The sequence below is a fragment of the Rhipicephalus microplus genome, chromosome 2 (assembly GCF_043290135.1).
Source record: "Rhipicephalus microplus isolate Deutch F79 chromosome 2, USDA_Rmic, whole genome shotgun sequence".
Classification (NCBI taxonomy): domain Eukaryota; kingdom Metazoa; phylum Arthropoda; class Arachnida; order Ixodida; family Ixodidae; genus Rhipicephalus; species Rhipicephalus microplus.
Window position 1 is genome coordinate 293,178,510 of NC_134701.1, and position 19,340 is coordinate 293,197,849.

General features: G+C 47.5%; 1 protein-coding gene across 1 annotated transcript in view; it reads right to left on the minus strand.

Annotated features, from left to right (window-relative positions):
- Nucleotides 1–825: 825 nt before the first annotated feature.
- ArgRS (arginine--tRNA ligase-like protein) overlaps nucleotides 826–19,340 on the minus strand; it is a 90,262-nt gene continuing 71,747 nt past the window's right edge. Inside the window, exons 13-14 of the mRNA XM_037429319.2 lie at nucleotides 8,889–9,130; nucleotides 826–982 (exon numbers count right to left, since the gene is read on the minus strand). Coding sequence (XP_037285216.1) covers nucleotides 873–982; nucleotides 8,889–9,130 — 352 coding nt within the window. The 3' untranslated portion in view covers nucleotides 826–872. The remainder of the gene's footprint in view (nucleotides 983–8,888; nucleotides 9,131–19,340) is intronic.

Consider the following 19,340-nt stretch of genomic DNA (forward strand, 5'->3'; position numbering starts at 1 on the left):
CCCTGCACTCACTGTTCCCATGGTTCATTGTCCAGTACACATTTGTCCATCATCTCTATACGATTTCACATTAGTGCCATTTCAGTGGCAATGTTTTGCACATTTTCTAACATCTCATTGTGAATCCCCAGCCAAAACACCTCCCTAGTAGCTTTTCTTAGGATTCCTACTGACATTCGCATAGTAGTGTTTTAAAATGCCCTGCCTGTAACATGCTGGCTCCATCAGTTGACTGACTAATGTACCATTTACCCAAAATGTCTGGAATATGGCCATGTTATTTGATTCATAGGACACTGCATGTCTGAATCCTCCTCTTCTTGGCTTGCCTCCCCTTTCTCTACTCTTTTACAAGCTCCTCTGAGGATACGCCTATACCCTCAAAGATTGGCACCTTGACCTCTGTCTGCCTTTCACTCCTCTCATTTCTCCCTGTGTTCTCTTCTTTGCCTTCTCATTTCTTGTACCCTGTTCTGCAAATAGCAGGTATCAGACGCTACATACACCATATAGGTGTGCCAGTAAATATAGCACCTGAAACCAGCAGTTCAGGAATGCCACGGGTAAACTTAAAATGAGCAACGCAGCTGACATATATAGTACGCTGTCTGATCAGGTGTGTGTGTTTTATGAATAGCTACATACACCATGTAGGTGTGCCAGTAAATACAGCATCTGAAACCAGCAGTTCAGGAATGCCAAGGGTAGGTTTAAAATGAGCAACACAGCTGGCATATATAGTACTCTGTCTGATCAGGTGTTCTGTACTCAGGTGATCAGGTGTTCAGTACTCTGTGTGATCAGGAATATAGTTTAACGTAAAAATGAAACAGTGCCAAGGCGTAAGTTTTATTGAGACGACACCCTTGTCCTTACATCTTCTCCACAGTCCTGATGCCAAGGATAAAGAAGCCTTTGCTCATGATGGCTGCCGTTGCCTCGCACAGTAACAGGCGCCCCTTGTTTATGTTAACAACCTTGCCTGCACAGAACAACATCATCACCATACCTGCCAAGTTCAAAAATTCTGAATCTATCAGATCACGCACAGAAATTTCAATTTCCGCGAGATTTTTCATGACACCCATACACACCTAAGAAATGCTTGAAATACAGCAGTCTCCCGGAAAATCTGGGAGACTTGGCAGCTATGCATCACTGTTTTTTCAGTTGTAGTGCCAACCATCACGGCGTAAGCATTCATGCAACCCCCTGTGACATGCACGTGACATGGCTTTTTATGAAATCATTTTTCACCCACATGTTTGGATGGCATAGGTATGTATATAGTGTATAGTATGTACATATCAGAGACAGGATTGTAATACGCAAGCTCTAAAATGAATATAAATGCTATAAAACTTTTCATAATCTCAAATTTGGTGACACTTGCTCAGCTTATGCACATTTGTGTGCCATTTTCAAGTATGCAATTATTTTTGAGTAATACTACATTATGTGGTTTTTAAAATATCAAACATTTCATGTGCCTTTCCGAGACCAAGAAGTCACAAAGTAAATTGGCATGTCATGATAATTAGAATTGTATACAGTAAAACAAAAATGCAAATTATATCGGCAATGGAACAAAAGTTTTATAGCACTGTATATACTTAAAATGTAACAAGAGCTTTTCCCTAGGTTGTATTAAAAAAGTTGTATTAAAAATTGCAATAATACATCCAATCCTAGACTACTAGTTTTGGCCACTGCCCGTCCATGCTAGTCCATGCATGACCATTGCTAGTCCATGCATAGCCAGTCATAACAGTATTGGGTAGAGTGCATCCCTTCCCACCAGACTGAAGGAAAGTCCAGCTATGCCTACCAGTTCAACAGCATGGCAAAGTGGACGGTAACTAGCCTCTGCGGAATGGGTACTTTTTCAGTGCTGCGCTTTACCTTTGACCAGGGAACAACCAGCAGCAGTGACAAGGTCGCGACAGCTGTAGAACTTCCTGCTGGTACCAAGCGGGCGTGGGTGTGCTGTGGATTGTGGCGACGCCAAAATGTACCTACTGTGCGATCTGCGGTGTGATGTGCGTGCATGTTCAGTGGTGAAGCAGTGTGGAGCCTGCGAAGACGCACAACGGCTACTTCAGGAAGCAGCACCACTGCAGCCCTTACGTGGCCTCTTCTGGAGGCGGATGGGCTGTTATGACTGGCAATGCTTGGACTCTGCCTGCAAAGGATGAGTATCGGCAAGCCCTCCCGATGCGGTCCGCGTCTTGCTGGAGCACGAGAGGTGCCAGTGTGCGCCATATGGAGCGCGCATCAGTGTCGCTGATGCTCAGTTGGCGTCAGACGAGAAGCACATACACGTACCAAGAGTTATAAAAAGAGCGTCGCATGTGCGCTGCTTGCTCTCTCTCTGGCCTTTATTGCACCTGGTCCTGTCTCGTGTAAAGGCATGTCTCGATGTCTAGTCTATGGAACACCTATAAATACGTAAATAAACCATGTGTTTTTGGTCCTCAGCAATCCTCACAAGGATTGTTCTTACCCCGGCGCCTGGGTGAACGCCCATGCCCCACTCCTCAGTCACATCAATACCAACACTGAGAACACCAGCTCTTTCGAGATCCACCAGTTGTAAGTTAGTGCAAGGCTACTTTCTTAATATTTAGCACAACAGAAGCCTGCACTGTGGTGGTGATCAGTTAAATAACTTGACGCTCAGGTGATCGCATCCCAAACCATGCAACGGAATCCCTTCATGTGCTGAACGGACCCTAGACAAAATGCCCTTTTTAAATGCATTCTTCTACATGCGCCTGGCAATCCCCACAAAAACACCGGGCAGCTTCATGGAAGCTTTATCCGCGAGGCAGAAACCAGGTGATTTATACTGAACGATCACCCTCCGGTTGCAAGCAGATGGGAGTGTCTGAACGTCCCCCAGCTGCATGTGAACGCCCTTTTCCGCCACAAGATCTAAAATCTGTGAAGAAGAGCACTCTGCAACTAGAGGCACAACTGAAAATCCAACAGCTTCACCCCCACTGAAGAAACTGGGCTCTTGAAGTGTATCGCCTCCTATGTCACTTTCTCCAGCTTTAGGATTGTATGCTACGAATCTGACAGTTCCAATGCGGCTATCCTGCCCATCCACATCGCTATCTATGGGCGACAGCACCTCCGGCTGCACATTTTTCGTTTCGGGGAGTGCTTCCAACCTCTTCTCCCATTCACTCGGGGAAACCATATCTGCCCCAAGCTGAGAAAAAACTGTTTTAACGACTGAGTCATCTTGGCATTCTACCATGCTTGGGACACCTGTCTTCTCCAACTGGCGAAAGACGCTGCACTCAACAACTTGCTCAGCCGTGCGTTCCATGTTTGTCGTGCCTGGTCTATCTTCAATTTCTACATTTACAGTGCCCTGACCACTGGCATGTTTTGCCAGGAAACTGCGAATCTCCAAGCCTCAATCGTTTCGTTTCCCTTTCATCAGCTGCAGCTTCCTCTTTACGCCTCGCAGTCTCTCTCTCAAACGCAAGCCGCTCTCGTTCTTTGGCTCCCTTATGCCTGGACTGTATGAGCACCTAACAATCGCAAAGCCTCTCTCACAACGCCAGAACCCATAATCAGCTATATCAAATGTGACTTCCTATGTATTGTCGCCACGTCAATACCCAGCTCCTCGCACATGAGAACTAAATCCGGTTTTCTTAACCTGTTCAAATCCACGGTCACCCCACACAGACTTCTGTCGCTCAAGCTGCTGTGAAAGTACCTCTAATAAATACTAGCCTTCATGAAGCATAAACCAATCCACCCCTTTGGATAAACATCACCATCCATTTAAAACACCTGGTAGAATCCCTACGGAAAGCGAGCATTCAACAGCATCGGTACCAGAAAAGAACACTGCCGAATCCAGCCGTATACCACCACTGCCAACTAGCTGATGTGACCGAAGAGCAAGGCACAGGCGTTCACCCAGGCGCTGGGGAAGGAAGGACCAAAAACACACAGTTTATTTACATGTTTACATGTGTTCAATAAACTAGGCGTCGAGATGCGGCTTTACACGAGACACGACCGGCCGCAAAAAAAGGCCAGAAAGAGAGCGAGCAGCGCATATGCGACGCTCCTTTTATAACCCCCGATCTGTGCACATGCTCTTTTTCCGACGCCAACTGCGCGTCTCAGCCACACTGATGTGCTTCCTATGTGGCACACACAGACACCTCTCGCGATCCAGCAAGGTGTGGACCGCGCTTGGAGGGCTCGCGAATAATCGTCCATTGCAGGCAGAGTCCATGCATTGCCAGTCATAACACTGGGCTGCCGTTCCACGCTGCAGCCTTTCCAGGGATGCACTTTTTTTTCGTCCACTCCAAAGTGGCGTCCCCCTCGAACTTTCAACATTGACTCCGCAGCGATTGCAACTTTCCTTTCATAAGCGGCACTATAATGACACCGCCTGTATGGCGCCATTTGAGCTTTGCCACACACAGACCACTCAATAAGCAACTCGAAATGCTAACGGCTCGCCTCAACACTTGCCACCATGGAGGAAGGAATGAGTTGTTTTCTCCCTCCATGCTTGCTACAATGATCGAAATGGCGGCCTCAGGTGTGTACTTAAGCATGGTTACAGTGTACTTGAAGAGGGTGGTGGGCTTACTCCACTGCTCCTGACGCAGTGGGCGTTGCATGTGATACGTGGCGCCATAGGCAACTTAAATAGAAGCTTCACTTGCAGGAGCTGCTCGCCGCTGGCCGCACGCGAGTTGCGACACGAGATTCTTCGATATTTAAAGTAATCTTGCTTGTAATAACTGCCATCTGAATACATTGCGAGTGTATGTTGCTCTTGGTTTGTCTTTTTTCCATTTTCTTTAGCGATATTATTTGCTGAAAGTCAGCCCGATGGCAGACAACGCGAACCACGCCTTTCTTTCTTCTTTTAGTGCGATGCAGTTAATGCTTTTTTTTTATTTTGGTGCGCTTGAATTTATTGCACATTCACTATATCTTTTTAGACCACAGCGCATTTGCCCCTATTGGTGCATTCAGACGACGGACCGAATCCGGATGTGGCGGGATGGACGGCGCGTCACGTGACCTCACATCAGCGATTCCCCTCGTCCGCGACTCGTCCATTCGGCTCACGGACGGATGATCCCAACCTGTTTCTCACATCGGGATTCTGGCGGGAGAAAGCCAATTCTTCAGATAATTAGCTCGGGGTTTGCGGCAACCAGTACACTTTTCGTCTGCTCGCGGCATGTCCTCCATGGCTCGCGGCCAGCTGGTCGGCATCATCTACGCTTGAGCATGATTTACTTTGTTTCCGGGGGCTTTGTTCTCAGGTGATTAAATACACAGAAATCACTTTTGATGGTTCGAGAAAGATCGCCGCCGTTGTTTTGACACGCGAGATTCTTAGCCGTCATGGTGGGGAAATATTCTAACTTCTGCAACCGGCGATGTGCCGCTTCTAAATATGAATGGGAGACACGTTCAGAAGTTCTATAGTGGGGAACAATGTAGTTGAAAGAACATTCTGCCAGCAACTACCTTTTCTCTTGAAAGAATAACACTCCTCGTTCATTTATCACAACGCGACAGACATCGCAGCCAAGCGCCGCTTCTTGCGGGCATCCATGTTGAATACTCTCAAACCGGTCTGCTACCAGCGGGTGCAGATGAGCGCCAAATCTACTGTCGAGGGTAATCCGGCTGTTTTCTCCTAGGACACCGTCAGTCATGTGGATGCGCCTACAGGCGGATCATCCGCGGATTAGCCGTCTGCGTCCATGACAAATCCGGATTCGGTCCGCCGTCTGAATGCACCATATATGGCACCTCGCATAAAAGAGTACCCCCCAAAAAATGCGGTTTCATGCTGTGTAAACCTAACCTTTTGTATCAAGACTATGCCTGTATTTCGCCTTCCTGCTTGCAATTAGAAAATAGAGGTGCCAGCTTCTTAGCCAAGCTTATAAATGCAGGTATGCTTGCTGAGTTTGTGCCTTTGCTATGCTTGAATGAAATATTGTAGCTGAATTATTTTTGCTCCACATTGGTTGTTGCACAAAAGATAGTACTGTTCTGGGGGCTGTTATTAACCATCATTACTAACCATCATTCGCAAAGAGAGATGGGGAGAGCACTGCAATGAACCTTTGCCCCCCTACGTTTGCTCTGATAGGCTTGCGTCGGCTTTTTACTGAGGTAGGCTAGCAGATTGGGAAGAATCGTGGCCCGGTATCCAAATGGAAAATGGGTCTTCCATGAGGTACTGCATCCACACTTATTTCCTATCGATAATGTGCGCACAACTTCTGAGCACATGACGCAGCTCGAAGTGGAGCTCGTGCACTGCGCTGGTGCCTTCTAGGGACTTGTCCACTCTGACAGGTTCTTTTCGCATTCTTTGCACCTGTTCTGATTTTTCAGGACACAAAACGACAGCTCTGACTCGCCTTTAATGTGCACATAGTTTAGCTGTTTGGCACTGAGATGCATGGCAATGGTTTTTCTGATGTTGCGACTTGGATCAGGCACAGAAAGGCAATTTGATGCATGCTGCATATGGCTAAACGCTGCCTAAAAAAAAATCACAGCATATCCACGAAGTGAATGATGATGGGTGGGGCGAAGCATCCGTCTGTCTGTGGATATGCTGTGCTGGCTACGCCAGAGTAATCAGAGTAATGCGCTGCCCTAGACAATAAGAAGCTTTACCCCTAAGACTTGGTGCTATAGCATCTACCACAAAGAAACATGGCTTGACAACTGCTGTTCTGGAAGAGCTAGACTACTCTTTGAGCCGCAACGCGCCTCCCAAGTTCTATTGATGATTTCAGCATCACCACCCGGGTGAAAAGAGAAGCACAAATTGGTGACGTTTGCGGTGCCACCCCACCACGTAGCGTCTGCCGGAGAATGAGCCCACTGCCCTCTTCTAGTACACTATCGTCTGGTGTTGGCTTGGCTACTAATGGCTATAATACCGTCTAGGTGGTACTAGTTGTACACCACTTTTCTACATAAAAAAATGGTGAGTTTTTCAACATCCTGGTGTGGATTACGCCTCCGATGAGCTCCAAGCACCAGGGATAACTGGACTTCCCATGCGAGTTTGGCGTCCCCACTCTTCTTCCTGCCCATGTTAAACTGCGCATCACTGTGCCCCTGGCTTTCTCGGCGGTCTTCTCGGTCGGCTGCTTGTTTCGTACGTGTTTTCTTACACGCGTATGTGGGGCGAATTGAATGTGATTTTTTTTCTACTTCCCTTGCTTTTTTTTTTCTTCTTACCTTTCTCCTATATTCCCACTACACCATCCCCGGTGCCGACCTGTTTAGGTGTCATCGTAATGATACAGTTACAGGCGACATTTTTCTCTTCCTTTTCATTTACATAATCACATTGTAGTACAGTCGAACTCCACTACAATGAACGCTGCTCCAACGAAATTTCCGCTACAACGAAAAATTCAGGATTCCCCGTCAACAGTCCATAGGAGTCAATGCATAAGTATTGTCGGCACAACGAACATTTTTTCTTCTATCTTCCCGCTTCAACGAAATTTTACAATGCAATTCCAGGCTCAGATACTTATTGCTATGCAGTAAACCAAATCTTTAACATTTCGATGAATTTTCAGAGCCTGAAAATGCGTCAAAGAAGTCTAAAATACGCGTTGGCACCACCAGAAATCGCCGCTATACCGGCGCTGTTTAACAAGCATGGGCGCCGCAATTGCTCGATAGCGATGGTAATGAGACTGCCCTACTTTTGCCACTGGCTTATTTTGAGCTGCAGGCGATTTGAAGCTGAAGCTCAGTCGCTCATTTAATGGTTTCCTTCACGCAGCTGCTGGGTGCAACCGCGGAACGATGCCTTTTCCGATGCTTATCATTATGTTCGCACTTGGCCAGTGTGGTAACTAATCAGAGTGGCTGTTCGTCCGCATTATCAACAAAATCAGCTAGCCGCGAGTGATGGATAAGAACGGCATAGAATAATGCAAAAGTCCCCGCTCCACGATACCCTGCCTTCATTCCGGTGTTGTCAGATACTTTTAACGGTAGACAGCTGCTGGTGTTAACTGTTTGGTTCGTTCACGAAGGCGGTTTTAGGCGTGTTTCAGCATGCTTTTCATCACGGCCTTGCTATACATGGGTGAGAATGACGTCGTGACGCTGCTGAGAAAGAATAGGAAGCAGCGGACATTTTTTTCTATTTAAATTCAACGAAATTTTTTCGAGCCCCGTCAGTTTCATTGTAGCGGGGTTCGACTGTAGTCAACATCATCGAATCTAAGCCGACCCTGGAGTTTGATGCAAGGAAATTTGAAGAATTTTCTCCATCAAAAATAAAGCACCTTTGTCCCTGTCGATGTGTGCTGCAGCCTTTCACGATGCATTACCAATTATCCCACCAAGCCATCCTTGTGAAATGATCACAATTTAGAGCAGTTGCCTTATGGCGGTCAGAGTTAAAGTGATAAGAGTTCAAAGCAAGCGATGTTGCCGGGGGGATGGGTATCCATATCCCGTGAATGAAGTTATATGCGCCATGTGGGTGGGGGGAAATACCGTAGTTTGAGACTGTTTGAAAAATAAATGCACTTTTTCCTGCCTCCATTGGCCCTCTGGTTACTTTGGTCGTCTTCTTTTTCTGCTGGATGCAATGAAAAGTCATCCCTTGCATTAAAACTGTGGGTGTGTTGCTATGGGGCAAATACGGTATGTTGAACATATATGCAATGCCAAGTCAATGTCAAGATTTTGCTTACTTCAAGCACTTTTCGCTTTTTTTTTTGCCTGGCAAATAGATGGTAGTCACTAATGGCCAGAATCAGCTATCATAATTAACCTTTATGCTTTAACACTAAGGCCCATTATAGAACACATGGATTGGCACTTGCCTGTCGTGCGGTCCTTTTCGATGCAGTAGCAATTGTCGTAAAACTCTGAGAATGTCTGGGACAGATCAAAGAGGTAGTCGCAGAGAGGGTGCAAATACAGCTCTTCAAGCATGGTGGCCAACACTTCGGGAAAGCGGAGCAGGGCCTTTGCCAGTTTGCGCTCCTTGGGGTGTTCCACAGGCACACTCACATCTTCATTGCGCAGCACATCCACGGACAAACCGACATTGCGTGCTATTGACCTGTAGAATAATCCAACAGCAGGCATCGTGTTACTGTGTTGCACGTGATGGAGCAGCATGCATCACACGCACTGCTACTGTGCTCAGCTGTTTACTTCCACCATGATGGCTATAAAACGTGCACTGGCATTAGCAGTGTGGTGCTGATATGAATGACAAAAAACTGCAAGACAGAATGCTGGAGCAAAGTTTGCCCACCGCAGGCAAATGTCTGGCAAAGCACTACTGGTGAAGTAACTGTTGTACAGGTGGTGCAATAACTTCTAGCAACTCCTGATTGGCATGACAATTTGCTTAAATTAGTGATTTGTCCCCGTAAGCACAGTGCACATAATTTGGTGGTCACAACAGGCATACAATCTTGCACACATTCTATGACAGAATGAAACGCAATTTCACGAGAGAACAAGAGGGACCAAAGAGCCCGAAGGGGAAGCACCCAAAAAAGTGAATTTGGATTCAGAAATGCTTTCGATGCACAGTAGAACTATCTGACAACAATATTGGACAGTGTAATGACATTACCAGTTTACAGTTGACCCTCTTTCGCGTGTCACAATTCACTGTCACTGGGTCACAATTATTTTCTACAAGGTGTCTCTTATATGCAAGGTACAATGTATTCATTTTCTTATCAACCCCAATCATAATTTAAGCACACTGGTGTCCATTTGACACTAATCGTCTGTCGCATCAGTTTCTCTTATACAGGGGTTCGACATATGTGTTAGTATGTTGATTGAGCACTCATTGTGGGTCGGCAAACTCACTCGCAAGACAACTAACTCTCTCAGATCAGCCCGGGGCCGTTGGTCGGAGTAAGTAAAATTTTGGTGAGCCTGAGCGAGCCCAGTAAGGTGGTAGGCCACTCATAAACAAAAATTTTTTTAAGGGCAGGCAGTGTTGAAATAACTTTTTCCTCAAAACCAGCATGTCTTATTTAATTTACCCAGCTATTTACAGTGCAAAATATTGAATATTGTGGCGGGGCGAGGTCTAGGCTTAAAAGACAGCGTCCACCAAGAATCGGCAGCCGAACAAGATGTCCGAGTTGCCTCTCGCGCAAGCGCCTAACACACAGGCGTCTTCTTCATCTTCGAAAAGTGCCACGCTTGCTCCTGTCGATGATGCACCGTAACATCACTCCCCTGCGGCGGAAGCGCCGTCACGGCACTTAGTACGGCGGCGACGAACGAGGAGGGTGGTACGGTTTGAGTCTGGCAACGTGTACGTCGTCTGTCTGGAGTGAGGGGGTCAAAGAGGCATTGTTTAGGGGTGCGATCTCGTAGCTCACGTCACTAAGTTGTAACACTTCATAGGGGCCATGGTAGTGTGATAGTAGCTTCTCTGATAAGCCGACTTGGCGGTTTGGTGTCCAGAGAAGTACCAGAGACCCTGGCGAGAAGTGCATACTTTGGTGGCGACTGTCATAGCAGTCTTTTTGGTGCGCTTGCGACAAGTGCAGCCGATTACGGGCAAGCTGACGGGCTGCATGGGCTCGAGAAACGACATCGCTGGCGTACTCGGTAGACAAGGGGGCAGCCGAAGGAAGGAGCGTGTCAAATGGTAATGCTGGATTTCGGCCAAATATCAAATAAAATGGCGAATAACTAGCTGTGTCATGCCGTGAAAAATTGTACGCGAACGTGACAAAGGGGAGTGCTTTGTCCCAGTCGCGGTGATCTGGCGAAACGTACATTGACAGCATCTGCGTCAGCATTCGGTTCAGACGCTTGGTCAATCCATTTGTCTGTGGATGATAAGCGGTGATAAGCTTGTGCTCAGTGGAGCAGGCGCGGAGAATGTCATCCACAACACGTGAAAGAAAGTACCTTCCTCGATCAGTAAGCCGCTGCCGCGGAGCGCCGTGGTGAAGAATGACTTCATACAAGAGAAAGTCAGCGACGTCAGTGGAACAGCTTGTCGGCAGTGCTTTAGTGATGGCAAAGCGTGTGGCGTAGTCTGTGGCGACTGCAACCCATCTATTTCCGGAGGTGGACGTAGGAAACGGGCCCAACAGGTCAAGGCCAACACGGAAGAATGGTTCCGTCGGTATGTCAATGGGCTGTAGGAGGCCAGACGGTAGCACAAAGGGGCGCTTGCAGCGTTGGCAGCGGTCGCAAGCAGTGACGTAGCGAACCACAGAACGATACAGTCCGGGCCAGAAAAAGCAACGTCGTACACGATCGTAGGTACGAGAGACGCCTAGGTGAGCGGCTGTAGGTACGTCATGTAGTTGTTCGAGAACGCTGGTACGCAGGTGATGGGGAAGCACAAGTAGTAATTCCGGGCCATCAGCGTTGAAGCTGCGACGGTACAGAATGTTGTCGTGCAGTTCGAACAGGGGAACAGAAGGGTCTGTTGGAGCAGAGGTCAGACGCTCCATGATGGATAGTAACGACGGGTCACGTTGTTGTTCGGTGGAGATATCACCCAAAGCGTGGATGGAGAGAACGCAGGGGTCTGAATCAAGGTCTGTCAAGTCCGGCGTTTCAACCGGATAACGTGACAGTCTGTGTTTGTGTGCAGGCGTCCCGACTTGTAGTGGACCACGAACGAGTATTCTTGCAGACGGAGCACCCAGCGACCGAGACGTCCAGATGGGTCCTTTAGCGATGACAGCCAGCAAAGAGCGTGATGGTCCGTAGCAACGGAAAAAGTTCGGCCATACAGGTAAGGCCTGAATTTCGCCACGGCCCACACTAAAGCTAGGCATTCACGCTCAGTGATGGAGAACTTCCGTTTGGCAGGTGAAAGAAGACGACTGGCGTAAGCAATCACGTGGTCCTTCCCGTGCAGCGTTGGCCAAGGACCGCTCCAATTCCATGGCCACTGGCATTGGTCCGAAGCTCTGTAGGTGATGCAGGGTCGAAATGGGCCAGTATTGGTGGCGTAGTCAGCAGATGGATAAGAGCCGAAAAGGCGTCCGCTTGCTCTATGCCCCATACGAAGGAAACTTCCTTCTTTAAGAGATCAGTAAACGGTCGAGCGATGTCGGCGAAGTTTCGGACAAATCGACGAAAATACGAACATAGCCCTACAAAACTTCGGACGTCATTGGTTGAGCGTGGTTCAGTAAATTGTTGTACTGCTCGCACCTTTTCGGGATCTGGTTGAACACCATCGGCACTGACAAGGTGGCCGAGTATGGTGACTTGGCGACGTCCGAAATGGCATTTCGCAGAATTGAGCTGGAGAGCAGCTCTTCGAAAAACATCCAGAACGGCTGACAGACGTTTTATATGGCTGTCAAAGGTAGGTGAAAAGACGATGACATCGTCCAAGTAACATAAGCAGATGGACCATTTATATCCTCGGAGAAGGGAGTCCATCATGCGCTCGAAAGTTGCCGGCATATTACACAGTCCAAACAGCATGACTTTGAACTGGTAGAGGCCGTCAGGCGTAACGAAAGCGGTTTTTTCACGATCCATCGGGTCGACGAAAATTTGCCAATAGCCGGACCGAAGGTCGATAAACGAAAAGTATTGGGCACTATGGAGGCAATCGAGGGCATCGTCAATCCGAGGCAAAGGGTAGACATCTTTGTGGGTCACTTTGTTTGAATGGCGATAGTCCACGCAAAAGCGCCAGCTGCCATCCTTCTTTTCAACGAGCACGACTGCGGAGGCCCAGGGGCTGGATGATGGTTCTATTACGTCTTTAGTAATCATTTTGTCCACTTCATTCTGAATTACTTGGCGTTCCTTGTGAGATACGCGATATGAACGCCGCCGTATAGGACTGGCATCACCAGTGTTGATCCGGTGAGTCACTGCAGTTGTTTGGCTGAGAGGGCGGTGGTCAAAGTCGAAAACTTCTCTACATGATGTTAGCAGACTACGCAGGCTGGCGGCTTGCGCTGCAGTGAGGTCGGGAGCAATCATCTTGTTAATGTCATCTGCAGGCAGAGTGTAATTGCGGCCAAGACAGGGGGATGTAGTATCGGTGTCCAAACCAGTAACGTTGCATCTGTCAAGTGGAGATAGGGTGGCCAAAGACATGTCTTGCAGAATAACTTGAGTCAAGAGACTCACGTTGAGTAGTGGTATAACCACTGTATTATTATCGACGGCGACAACAGTGTGAGCAAGGGCGACGTCTCGGGCCATCAGTACGTCGACTATAGGAGTGACGAGGTAGTCACCATCGGGCACATGACGTGAGCACGACAAAGTGACATATGTAGCAGCTTGCGGAGGCAAGCGAACGTGGTGACGAGAGCATAAACGGGGAGAACAGTCAGCTGGAAAATCGGCAAACTGCGGCAGTTCAAGCTGAAGAGCACCAGTGGCACAATCAATGAGCGCAGAATGACGTGACAGGAAGTCCAAACCAAGTATTAGGTCATGAAGACACATTCAATGACGGCAAACTGAACTAATGTAGGATGACCGGCAATGGACACACGGGCCGTGCACATCCCTTGAACATCAGGGGTCCTCCCATCAGCGACACGAAGTGTGCGGGAAGCGGCAGGCGTGAGCACTTTATGTAGGCGTCGGCGAAGGTTCGCGCTCATTACAGAAATGTGCGCTCCAGTATCTATAAGGGCAGAAATAGCCACATTGTCAACCTCAACATCTAACAAACTTTGTCTCGTCGGAAGCGTCAAGAGAGGATTTGTGGAGGGAGTCAAAAATGCAGCGTCACATCTGGGCGCTGCACCGTTTGGTTTTCCGGGTAGGCAGGAGCGGGGTTGAATGGGGACGACGGCCTGCGAGTTTGCGGTGAGCGAGACGACTGGCGACGTCCTGGAGGCGAACGCGACTGACGACCATGCGGTGACGGAGATCGGCTGTTGAACCATCTGTAGTTGTTTGGCGGAGAAGGCTGCGCGGCAGATGCGAAGCGGGTGCTGTCCTGCCGGGAGTGAGGTTGAGATGAAGTCCGAGGTGACAAGGACCAGCGGTAATTGCAGTAACGGACGACATGACCAATACGGTGGCAATGAAAACAAATTGGTCGATTGTCGACGCTTCTCCATGCAGCAGGGTCGCGAGATCGGGCTGTAAACTGCTGCTCGTGATAGGACGCGGGTGGACGCCATGGAGCTCGCTTCGGGCTGGGCAAAGCGCACACCGAGGGAATACCTATGCTGGCGAGTTCTTGGCGGACAATGGCTTGAACCATGTTAGCCGTGAGTGGGGTCGTGTCACTTGCAGCGGTGTGAGCCGGAGCAGAGGCAACGGCTTCAAGTTCGCGCCGAACCATTCGGGTCACCTGATCAGATGAATCTAGAGGTGGCGGCTGTGTTCTTGCACGGTCTTCGCAAGACAACGTTGCAGCCGTATTCGGAAGGCGGGTAAACACGCTGTTAATCCGCCGGCTCTTCGCTTGCTCAAAGCGCCGACATTCTTTTATAATGGCGTCCACTGTAGAAAGATTTTTGCAAGATGAGGAGCTTGAATGCGTCATCCGCAATCCCCTTAAGAATATGTCCGACCTTGTCAGCCTCCGGCATCTCGGCATTGGCATTGCGACACAACGATAACACATCTTCTATATAGGATACGTAAGACTCGGTCGAGGTCTGCGCCCGAGACGCGAGCATTTTGTTCGCGGCCATTTTTCTTCCCATCGGCTTTCTGAACAGGTCTAACATTTTCTCCCTGCACACTGCCCAACTCCCAAGTTCAGTTTCATGGTTCTCATACCACGATTTGGCGGTTCCCCTAAAATAGAATAACAGGTTCGCCAGCATAAGAGTCGGACCCCATCGGTATCGAGTACTCACACGTTCGTACTCTGCCAGCCAATCTTCAACGTCAACTTCATCTGGATCGCCGGAGCCGCTGAACGTGCCAAGATCCCGCGGGGGTTCGAGCACGAAGGTTATGGTCGCAGAAGGAGATGTAGTTACCGCATCATCTCCGGCCGCAGGAACACCAGGAGCAGATGCAGACGCCGTACTTTCTGTCATCGTTGTGGAATGCCCCCTCAAACGACGGCCGCTGCGAAGTTCCGTTGAGAGGCGGTTACCCAGCACCTCCACCAAATGTGACGGGGCGAGGTCTAGGCTTATAAAATAGCGTCCACCGAGAATCGGCAGCCGAACAAGATGTCTGAGTTGCCTCTCGCGCAAGCGCCTAACACACAGGCGTCTTCTTCATCTTCGCAAAGTGCCACGCTTGGTCCTGTCGATGATGCACCGTAACAATATATATTTATTGAGAGGTAATCTTCGTCAAAAAATTGCATTAAAAGTGCTAGCCACGCCAGCTGTAATAAGTGAGTAATGGGTGGCTTCATTCAGCAAACCTTTGACATTCGTGTAACTAATGGCTGAAGCTATGCAGTGAACTAAAATAAATATGCAGTGAATATCAAGGAAGTAATGCTAAAAAAAAAAAACGGAGAAAAAGAGCCAATTTAGACTGAACCTGTTGGAGAATTCAGCTGTGAACTGAAAAATATTCAATGGATTTCTTTTATTCTAGTTCACTGCACAGATATTTATGTTGTAAATCATTGTGCAAAATCTCAGTTCAAAGTATACGCTGAGAAATACGTTATGAAAGTTTGCGACGCAACATTTGGAGCAAATAGTTATTTTCAGAAAAAACGTAAACAAGGATTTCCGAGCTTGTAAAAAAGAGTCACAATCTTTGCATGCAGGCCTAAAATGCACCAGATTCATAGCTGGGCCTTCCTGTGGAAGCATCATTGTCTCCTTTTGTTCGGGTGGCTGCTCGTCTTTCCTTCCTGGCCTGTTTTGTTTGTTGTCCTATCTGTTGACTTGCGTTTAGCATTCTGCATGTGCAGGTGATCCCTGGCGATGCAAGCTTTCGTCGTGTGGTACCCTGGTTCCATGCCAGCTTGCCTCAGGATATCTAGGGTGCTTACACTGCCATTATTAAAGTGTGCCACAGCATCATGCAAGGCAAACATTACTGTAGGCAAGCTTACATAGACCTCTTTGGGTGCCTTCTGCCATATAAGACCATTGAAACACTCATTAGCATTTTGAGTCTTTCCATGAAGGCACTTCATTAGAAGTTCATCAGAGCACAGATCACTGTAGACAGTTTTAACTTTGTTGAGCACATCATTTGGAAGTCCTCCTTTGTGTACATATTTCCCTTGGCCGAGTGCTTCGACCCTTTGGTATCTGCACCAGCTTTTCGGTCCAAGTGGACACAGGCCATGTCTCGGCTGCTTGTCGGTAGAGCTGCAATGAAAAAGACAGGCAAGAGTAGCCTTTTTTATTGCAGAAAGGTTCCCCACATTAGCCCTTATGGCGATGCCATAGTAGTTTTGCAGGCGGTCAATGAGGGCATCAGTGAGCTTTCCCTTACCACAGAGTCCACGCAATGTCTTCTTCAGTTTTCTGAGGTGGCAGCCAACACACGTCTAGACATGCCCAATACATTCTAGTTTCTGCACACTGTCCTTTCCATACATGTCTATCTCTTTTGCCTTTCAACCTTTCAAATATTCGGTATAGACCAACCGTCTCCATACTGCCAGCACTTCCTTCATGGTTTACTTGACAGGAAGTGTGGTTTGCCTTCCATTCCTGATACGAAGCACTATCTTGCCTCAACTTGCTTTTGGTTTTACAAGACTTACACGAACTAGAAAGGGCCTCAACATCAATAGCCTTTCCCGTGTCAACAGAAATCACAAACACACAACCGTTCAAAGATGAATGGCCACGCTTCTGCCACATGCCATCACCTGAAACACCACACTCGGCACTTCCCACAACACAGTGCCACGGCTGGTGGTCGAACTTCCACAGCAGCATCAGTCATCGACTTCGACGCCACTCCTCCTGCCGCTGCAAAAAGCCGAGATGACAATTTGTTGTAGGCGGAGTGACGTGGAGGAGCAGGCATGTTCACCACTTTATAAAAAGTTTTCGCACCAGCGTACCCTTTTCCTAACTGGCGCATCTCGTAAACCAGTTGTAAATTGTTCTCGTTGGCACGACCCACCTTTCTCGACGTATGAAATGGGCGCTTGAACCCACAGTCGGTACACACGACTGCACAAGCCGAGCATATCCCTTGGTGAAAGCGTTCCTCGAACTTCAGTGTTGTGTTCATGCATTCAGAACATGCCAGCGATGAAAACGCTGAAGAAAGAATACCAATGTCCATTATCCTGTTCCCTTGGAGTGCAGAATTCTCTAGTGGAGCCTGGTACGCCTTGTTTTTGTCCCCAAGCTTCTTCGTGGTCGCCAAAACACCGCCGTCTGTGTCAGTAGGCAGCCTCGTCATCGTGTAGCGATTTCCAGCAAACTTGCTCTTCCTCGTCTTCTGTGTTCTGCACTTCCCCATGTTGGTCGTAATATGGTCCAGGTGGCCTAAGGATACAGCCCTAGTAGCGTTGACACGTGGAACAAATGCAGAACGATGCCTGACATAGCCTGATCAAGGCAAACAACAAAAATTCCGACGAGCATCGTGCGACCCCCTTGTGGCTGTTGTTCGAGATTAACGAAGACTTTTGAACACAAAGTTGTATTTAATGACCATCTTGTATAACAGTCACAATAAAATGCATAAAGTATTTTGAATTGCTTTTGAAAGCGATTTTTCGAAACCGAAACCACAGTTGGGAATGTGGTTTCGGTTTTGCTATAGGAGCATAGGGTATACATAGAAAACTTCCTGTAACTCGCAAACTAATGACGCTAGAAGGATAATTTTTATTGCAACATATATGTGAATGTTTGGGTGTGCAAGAAAAATAAAACCCTAAAAATTTATTCTGCGAAAAAAAAAATGACTTTTGAAGGTGGCCTACCACCTTAAAGATAATATTGATGAGTCTGAGTACAGGTGAGCCCTATGAACAAAACATATTTCTTGAGTCAGTCTGAGTGAGCTCCACCTTTTAACTGCCAACCTACCGTCCTTTCTACACACCTTCAGCATTACCAACAGCCTTACATGTATCGGCTTACTCTATTCACACATATCTTAATGCACTAGCATTCATGCACCATCTCAAAATTTATTGATGAGAGGCGGTATATAGCCAAGAAGGGGGTGGTGCCGTGACCAACTCTTCGTAAGCTCATTCACAGATTAAAAAAAAATACCTTGTGTGAGTTACGTGCATCATAAAAATGTCCTTACAAAATTGAAGCCACTTATAATTTGTATTTGAAGTTACAAGATCAAAAGACTTACCATAGACTCTGATTCTGTGAGGTACTCGCGTTAAAAAGCAATGACACCATGATCGAAAATTCAATTTCATGCTAACATACTTTGTAAGGGTCAGTTACATCACATATACTGTTCAATGCGGTCATGACAAAGCTACCTCTACTCCTAGACAATATCCCAAATGTGAAGCATGCAATCGAAGCCGATAATGTCACAATTTGGGTAAGCAAAGGGTCAGACGGCACCATTCAGGACGCACTGAAGAATGTTGTCAATCTGGTTCAAGGGTAATGCCATAGTCGTAGGACCCACTTGCGCAGCCCAGGAGTTGGAACTCCTGCTGGTGCTTAAATGTCGAAAAAAGACCAACATACCACCAGACATTACCGTGCATCTGAATGAAAACCTTATTCCAAAGGTAGATAGACTTTGCATATTAGAACTTCATATGCAAGACAGCGGCAAGGCCACATATACCCTTCAACTACCCTAGTGACTCATAATGTTAAGCTCATCACAAAGCACCAACATGGATTCTCAAAAAAGATACTCTCCTATTGGTGCAAGCCCTCATCACAAGCAGACTGCCCTACCACCTCCCTTTCTACAACCTTACACAGACCAAGACAAACCGAACGGACACCAGTCTCCATGTGGCACTAAGGACTGCTCAAGGACTGCCCCATTACGGGTCAACGCAGCTCCTTCTATGACTTGGGATTCACAACACCATATGTGAACTACATTATCTGAAACATTTGAGCGTGCACAAAATAGACGAAAGGCAGAAAGACAACAGCGTGTCTTCTCGCCTTTCGTTTCTCGTCTATTGTGTGCGCGTCGAAATGTTTCCAGTAATGTCCTCAAACCAACTCACCCAGCTTCCCATACTACTATATAGGAACTAATTGCAGGACATCGTTATAGCCAAATTGAACACCTACAGAGGACAAGACAGAGTTGTCTAATTCTCTTTTGGTTGGGATACAGTGTGCTAAACAAACCACAACAAGAACCAAAACATCTTTCGCTTGACATTAGAAGAAAAATTCAAGTACCCCATACCCCACAATATGAAACCTAATTTA